The 7936-nt window shown below is 43.3% G+C and overlaps 1 protein-coding gene across 1 annotated transcript; it reads left to right on the plus strand.

Moving 5' to 3' along the window:
* The first annotated feature begins 38 nt into the window (after positions 1-38).
* pcid2 (PCI domain containing 2) lies at positions 39-6806 on the plus strand. Its single transcript, XM_084487843.1, has 15 exons — positions 39-87; positions 816-866; positions 1287-1376; positions 1717-1790; positions 2032-2097; positions 2665-2706; positions 3136-3190; positions 3411-3514; positions 3635-3710; positions 3890-4031; positions 4247-4347; positions 4756-4829; positions 5142-5267; positions 6298-6421; positions 6592-6806. The coding sequence occupies exons 2-15, from the start codon at positions 831-833 to the stop codon at positions 6679-6681; spliced, it is 1200 nt and encodes a 399-aa protein (XP_084343969.1). The 5' UTR covers positions 39-87; positions 816-830; the 3' UTR covers positions 6682-6806.
* Positions 6807-7936: the final 1130 nt, after the last annotated feature.

Raw genomic sequence — 7936 nt, forward strand, 5'->3', positions numbered from 1 at the left:
AAGCCTCTGGGGACCGGAAGCGCTTCTTTGTGCGTCGAGGAAAACATTCCCCCGCGTGTTTCACTCGGCAACAAGGAAACCGACACGGTAAACTTTATATTTATATTGATATATAAACATTATACATGTAATAGTCATACTATATACATATATAGATATATAAACATTATCCATGTTATACTCATGTTTTTATTTGATCGAACCTTTATGTATTCAGGAAAGGCTGAGAGCAGCTGCCCTGATCACAACATACAAATATAAACAAATGTACAATAGATAAAACAACCAGAACAACATTTCAATTCATATAAATAAAACATATAAATAATACAACACAATGGGACATTAAGAAAGATATTGAGAACAGCCGAGTTATCTTCCTGAGTTGCTATTGGTGGAATGACCTAATGTCTGTATGTTAAGTTATAGTAATATGTAGAACTATATGTTATGTTATAGTAATATGTTATGTTATAGTAATATGTAGGCCTGTGTTATAGTAATATGTAGGCCTGTATGTTATGTTATAGTAATATGTAGGCCTGTATGTAATGTTATCGTCATATGTTGGCCTATATGTTATGTTATAGTAATATGTAGGCCTGTATGTTAAGGTATAGTAATATGTAGGCCTATGTTATGTTATAGTAATATGTAGACCTATATGTTATGTTATAGTAATATGTAGGCCTATATGTTATGTTATAGTAATATGTAGGCCTGTATGTTATGTTATAGTAATATGTAGGCCTGTATGTTATGTTATAGTAATATGTTGTATTTTATTAACATGTTCAAATTCAACTGTGCTGCAGGTTGAGGGGATCAACATGGCGCACATCACTATTAACCAGTATCTACAACAGGTAAACATCACTATTAACCAGTATCTACAACAGGTAAACATCACTATTAAACAGTAACAGGTAAACATCACTATTAACCAGTAATCAATTTGATTACTCGTTACTGAAAAAAGTAACGCTGTTAGTAACGCCGTTATTTATAACGCTGTTATTCCCATTGCTGGTTACTAATGTTTATTTGTGTGTTATTAACATGTATTATTGTTTTATTGAAGTGTATTATTGTGTTATTACTGTGTTGTTGACATGTATTACTGTTACTAACGTGTATTAGTGTTACTAACATGTATTAGTGTGTTATTAACGTGTTATTAACATGTATTAGTGTGTTGTTAACATGTTATTAATGTGTATTAGTGTGTTGTTAACGTGGTATTAACGTGTATTAAGGTGTTGTTAACATGTAATTGTGTTCTCCAGGTGTATGAGGCGCTAGATAACCACGAGGGATCCTTCTGTGCTGAGCTGCTGTCCTTCAAACACCCCCATGTGGCCAACCCCCGACTACAGGTACCTTGACCCCTGACCTGTAACCCCTGACCTTTACCTCTTCTATCTGATCTCTAATCCCGGACCTCTAACCCCAGACCCCTGGCCTCCTCCAGGGCAGGGGCGGGGCCTCCTACAGGGAAGGGGCGGGGCCTCCTCCAAGGCAGGGGCGGGGCCTCCTCCAGGGCAGGGGCGGGGCCTCCTACAGGGAAGGGGCGGGGCCTCCTCCAAGGCAGGGGCGGGGCCTCCTCCAGGGCAGGGGCGGGGCCTCCTACAAGCCAGGGGCGGGGCCTCACCCTTCATGCTCCTCCCTCTTCTCTGCTCTCTGCTAACCGCTGCTTCCTGGTCATGTGATTCTCAGCTGGCCAATCCTGAGGACAAGTGCCAGCAGGTCCTGGAGCCGCCGTACGACGAGATGGTGGCCGCGCACCTGAGGTAGGTCAGAGGTCACCTGAGGTCAGGGGTCACCTGAGGTCAGCCTCCAGTCGTGATGATTGAGACTGAGCAAGTCACTTAACCCTGACTGCTCCTGACGAGCTGGCTGTCGCCTTGCATGGTTGACTCCGCCGTCGGTGTGTATTAACCGTTAGTAAGTCGCTTTGGATAAAAGCGTCTGCTAAATGCCCTAAATGTAAATGTAAATGATTGCTATATTGTGTGTGTGTGTGTGTTCCAGGTGTACATACGCGGCGGCCAACCACGACTTCATAGAAGCGTACAAATTCCAGACCCTGGTCGTCCAATATCCTCCTACAACGAGATATAGATATAATCTGTATACTGTATATCTATAGCTGTATAGAGATATAGATATAATGTCTATACTGTGTATCTATAGCTGTATAGAGATATAGATATAATGTGTATACTGTATATCTATAGCTGTATAGAGATATAGATATAATGTCTATACTGTGTATCTATAGCTGTATAGAGATATAGATATAATGTGTATACTGTATATCTATAGCTATATGGAGATATAGATATAATGTGTGTATACCAATGAGGGCGTATATATATATAGATGATATAGATATAGCTGATCTAAATATCTATCTATCTATCTTATATATTTAGATCTACATATATAGATATAGCTGATCTAGATGAATATATATATTCTTTTATAAATACATAGATGTACATATATAGATATAGCTGATCTAGATGAATATCTATCTATCTTAGATATATATATGTGTATATACATATAGATATAGCTGATCTAGATTAATATATATATAGCTGTTCTAGATGTATATAGGTGATGTATATATCTATACAGATGTATTCCTTAACGTTGTACGTCCTTCCTGAAGGCCTTTCAGGCTCACAAAGAAGAGAACTGGTAAATGCCTACCTGTCAATCTCTCTATCCGTCTGTCTCTCTATCTGTCTACCTGTCTTTCTCTCCCTGTCTGTTTCTCTATCTGTCTTTCATGCTACCTGTCTCTCTCTCTATCTGTCTGTCTGCTATGTACCAGTTTGTTGGAACCGTCTCAAGTGGTTTCTGCAGCTGTCTGTCTGACATGGTACTGTCTGTCTGACGTGGTTCTGTCTGTCTGACCTGACCTGTCTGTCTGACATGTTACTGTCTGTCTGACGTGGCACTGTCTGTCTGACGTTGTACTGTCTGTCTGACCTGTCTGTCTGAAGAGGTACTGTCTGTCTGTCTGTTGTGGTACTGTCTGTCTGACCTGTCTGCCTGACGTGGTACTGTCTGTCTGCCGTGGTACTGTGTCTGACCTGTCTGTCTGACGGCCTGTCTGTCTTGCAGGGCTCTTCCACTGATGTTTTCAGTGACTCTGGATCTCACAATCTTCGCCAACAATGTACGACGTAATATTTAATGTAATCTGTAATCTATCGTATAATCTCTAATTTCTATAATAACAATCTGTTATCACAATAATAATCTATACTCTGTAGTATAATCTGTCATCTATAGTGTAATCTCTATAATAACAATCTGTTATCTCAATGATAATCAATCTGTTATCTATAGTATAATCTGTAATGATAACCTCTGACCTTTGACCTTTGACCAGACAGGCAGAGCAGCAGCTGCTGAAGAAGGGCAAAGGTCAACCGGGGGACATGTTGGAGAAGGCCGCAGAGCAGCTGATGAGCTGCTTCAGAGTGTGTGCTAGTGACAAGTCAGTGCGCACACACACACACCCACACACACACACACTATATATAGATATGTATATATTTATATGTATAGATGTATATGTACGTCTGGTTTGTATTAATCTCTCTCCCTCTCTCTCTAGCCGAGCCGGCCTGGACGACTCTAAGAAGTGGGGCATGTTGTTCTTGATAAACCAACTCTTCAAGATCTACTTCAAGGTGAGAGTCCGAGGGGACCAATCAGACAGGTTCACATCCGGTGGTCATCGTGGTAACGGGTCGGTGTCGACAGTGTGCCGTGGTCATCGTGGCAACGGTACGGCGTGTTCCAGTGGCCGTCGTGGCAACGGTACGGCGTGTTCCGGCGGTCGTCGTGGTAACGGTACGGTGTGTTTCAGATCAACAAGCTCCACCTCTGCAAGCCTCTGATCCGAGCCATCGACAGCTCCAACCTGAAGGACGAGTACAGCATGGCGCAGAGGGTGACCTACAAGTACTACGTCGGCCGCAAGGCCATGTTCGACAGCGACTTCAAACCAGGTACCCCTATATACCCTAGACCCCCCTAATATATACCCCCCTGTACCCGCTATGTACCCTACACGTACTACGTAGGGCGCAAGGCCATGTTCGACAGCGACTTCAAACCAGGTACACCTACATACCCCCTCTATACCCTATATACTCCCTACATACCCAATATACCCCCTACATACCCTATATACCCCCTACATACCCTATTTGTGTGTCTCCAGCGGAGGAGTGCCTCTCCTTCTCCTTCCAGCACTGCCATCGGTCGAGTCAGAAGAACAAAAGGATGATTCTCATCTACCTCCTCCCTGTTAAGATGCTGCTGGTCAGTAGCTCCTCTCCTCTCCTACCTCCTCTCCTACCTCCTCTCCTAGCTCCTCTCCTCTCCTAGCTCCTCTCCTCTCCTCTCCTCTCCTAGCTCCTCTTCTCTCTTCTCCTAGCTTCTCTCCTTCTCCTACCTCCTCTCCTCTCCTAGCTCCTCTTCTATCCTACCTCCTCTCCTCTCGTACCTCCTCTCCTCTCTCCTCTCCTCTCTCCTAGCACCTCTCTCCTCTCTTCTAGCTCCTCTCTCCTCTCTCCTAGCACCTCTCTCCTAGCACCTCTCTCCTAGCTCCTCTCTCCTCTCCTAGCTCTTGACATGACGTCACGTTGATGACGTCATGACGTTTTCATGTCGTTGTCCGGCGTCATGTCTCTTGTCATGCCGTTGTCATGACGACCGGTGTGTTTCCAGGGCCACATGCCGACCCTCCAGCTGCTCAGGAAGTACGACCTCATGCAGTTTGCGGACGTCACCAAAGCTGTCAGGTATCAGAGCGCCGCCTCACTGCCTCGGCCTCACCTCCACCATGCTGCCCCATGTCCCGGCCCTCATGTGTGTGTCTGGTGTGTGTGGCCTGTGTGTGTGTCTGCGTGGCTTGTGTGTGTGGCCTGGTGTGTCCGTTGCGTGTGTGTGTGTCTGCACGGCGTGTGTGTGTGGCCTGGTGTGTCCGTTGCGTGTGCGTGTGTCTGCACGGCGTGTGTGTGTGTGCGTGGTGTGGCGTGTGCGTGTGTCTGTGTGGTGTGTGTGTGTGTGTGTGGCCTGGCGTGTGCGTGACGTGTGCGTGTGTGTGTGTCCAGGGAGGGGAACCTGCTGCTGCTCACCGAGGCGTTGGCGCGTCACGAGACGTTCTTTATCCGCTGCGGAATCTTCCTCATCCTCGAGAAACTGAAGATCATCACCTACCGCAACCTCTTCAAGACTGTGTGAGTTAACTAACCCCAAACTAACCCCTACCGCACCCCTAACTAACCCCTACCGCAACCTCTTCAAGACTGTGTGAGTTAACTAACCCCAAACTAACCCCTACCGCACCCCTAACTAACCCCTACCGCAACCTCTTCAAGACTGTGAGTTAACTAACCCCAAACTAACCCCTACCACACCCCTAACTAACCCCTACCGCAACCTCTTCAAGACTGTGAGTTAACTAACCCCAAACTAACCCCTACCACACCCCTAACTAACCCCTACCGCAACCTCTTCAAGACTGTGAGTTAACTAACCCCAAACTAACCCCTACCACACCCCTAACTAACCCCTACCGCAACCTCTTCAAGACTGTGTGAGTTAACTATCGTGAAAAAAAAATCATCAATCAAACATAAGGGGTAACACTGTCGTTTTTTATCGGTCGTCGTGAAGAAAACATAAGGGGTAACACTGTCGTTTTTTATCGGTCGTCGTGAAGAAAACATAAGGGGTAACACTGTCGTTTTTTATCGGTTATTGTGAAAAAAACATAAGGGGTAACACTGTCGTTTTTTATCGGTCGTCATAAAAAAAACGACAGTGTTACCCCTTATGTTTTTTTTGGCCCGACAGTATTTTATTACAAAAAAACGACAGTGTTACCCCTTTTGTTTTTTTTATGACGACCGATAAGGGGTAACACTGTCGTTTTTTATCGGTCGTCGTGAAGAAAACATAAGGGGTAACACTGTCGTTTTTTATCGGTCGTCATAAAAAAAACAAAAGGGGTAACACTGTCGTTTTTTTGTAATAAAATACTGTCGGGCCAAAAAAAACATAAGGGGTAACACTGTCGTTTTTTTGTAATAAAATACTGTCGGGCCAAAAAAAACATAAGGGGTAACACTGTCGTTTTTTCCAATCATGAAAAAAAAAACATAAGGGGTAACAAACCCTGGTTGTATAACTAAACCTTGTTGTATAGCTAACCCCTGGTTGTATAGCTAACCCCTGGTTGTATAACTAACCCCTGGTTGTGTTTAGTTACCAGCTGCTGAGGAGCCACCAGTTGCCTCTGGAAGCATTCCTCGTGTGTCTGAGGATGATGAAGGTGGACGGCCTCGATCTCGACGAAGTGCAGTGTCTTCTGGCCAACCTGATCTACATGGTATACATCTTTAAAAGCCTGATCTACATCTATAATAATAGCCTGATCTACATGGTATACATCTATAATAACACCATGATCTACTTCTATAATAACAGCCTGATCTACATGGTATACATCTATAATAACACCATGATATTTGTCTCTTTCTTTCTTACTTTCTTTCTCAGGGTCATATCAAAGGCTACATCTCTCATCAGCACCAGAAGCTGGTGGTCAGTAAGCAGAACCCCTTCCCCCCCCTGTCCTCCGTGTCGTAGGGTCCGGACCCCCAAGACCCCCCCCAGGACCCTCAAGACCCCCCAGGACCCCCAAGACCCCCCGGGACCCCCAGGACCCTCTAGACCTGGACTCGTTTTTGTACCGTTTTGACTGTGAATAAATATGTAAACCGCTGTGTGTTCTCTTGGTTCATGTGGATCGGATGTGAATGTGGATCGGGTGTGAATGTAGAGAAGGTGTAAACGCAGTCGACCATATTGATGCTTTATTTACTCAAAAGTTTTGATTTAGTACCACTGGTAAGGGGTACTAAGGGGCACTGTCATAAAAAAACCATAAGGGGTAACACTGTTGTTTTTTATCGGTTATTGTGGAAAAAATACATAAGGGGTAACACTCGTCTTTTATCGGTCGTCATTTAATAAAACACTCGTTTTTTTTATCAGCTGTCGTGAAAAAACATAAGGGGTAACACTAGTTTTTTATCGGTTATTGTGAAAAAAAAATGTAAGGGGTAACACTCGTTTTTTATCAGTTATTGTGAGAAAAAACATAAGGCGTAACACTGGTTTTTTTATCGGTTATTGTGAAAAAAACGTAAGGGGTAACACTGTCGTTTTTTATCGGTCGTTATGAAAAAAATAAGGGGTAACACTGTCGTTTTTTATCGGTTATTGTGAAAAAAAAATGTAAGGGGTAACACTGTCGTTTTTTATCAGTTATTGTGAGAAAAAACATAAGGGGTAACACTGTCGTTTTTTATCGGTTATTGTGAAAAAAACGTAAGGGGTAACACTGTCGTTTTTTATCGGTCGTTATGAAAAAAACATAAGGGGTAACACTGTCGTTTTTTATCGGTTATTGTGAGAAAAAACATAAGGGGTAACACTGTCGTTTTTTTATCGGTCATCGTGGAAAAAACATAAGGGGTAACACTCGTTTTTTATCGGTCGTTGTGAAAAAATACGTAAGGGGTAACACTGTCGTTTTTTATCGGTTGTTGTGAAAAAATACATAAGGGGTAACACTGTAGTTTTTTATCGGTCGTCGTGAAAAAAACATAAGGGGTAACACTGTTGTTTTTTATCGGTCGTCGTGAAAAAAAACATAAGGGGTAACACTGTTGTTTTTTATCGGTCGTCATGAAAAAAACATAAGGGGTAACACTGTTGTTTTTTATCGGTCGTCATGAAAAAAACATAAGGGGTAACACTGTAGTTTTTTATCAGTCATCGTGAAAAAAACGTAAGGGGTAACACTGTCGTTTTTTATCGGTTATTGTGAAAAAAATGT

The sequence above is a fragment of the Micromesistius poutassou genome (assembly GCF_964030765.1).
Source record: "Micromesistius poutassou genome assembly, chromosome: 24".
Classification (NCBI taxonomy): Eukaryota; Metazoa; Chordata; class Actinopteri; order Gadiformes; family Gadidae; genus Micromesistius; species Micromesistius poutassou.

What these genes read in the sequence shown, in the direction of transcription:
- pcid2 (XM_084487843.1), top strand. Translation starts at nt 831, where the DNA reads ATGGCGCACATCACTATTAACCAGTATCTACAACAG. An exon ending in TTCCAGACCCTGGTCGTCCA is followed by an intron (nt 2,098 to 2,664) that starts ATATCCTCCTAC and finishes TTAACGTTGTAC; the next exon opens with GTCCTTCCTGAAGGCCTTTC. An exon ending in GACGTCACCAAAGCTGTCAG is followed by an intron (nt 4,830 to 5,141) that starts GTATCAGAGCGC and finishes GTGTGTGTCCAG; the next exon opens with GGAGGGGAACCTGCTGCTGC.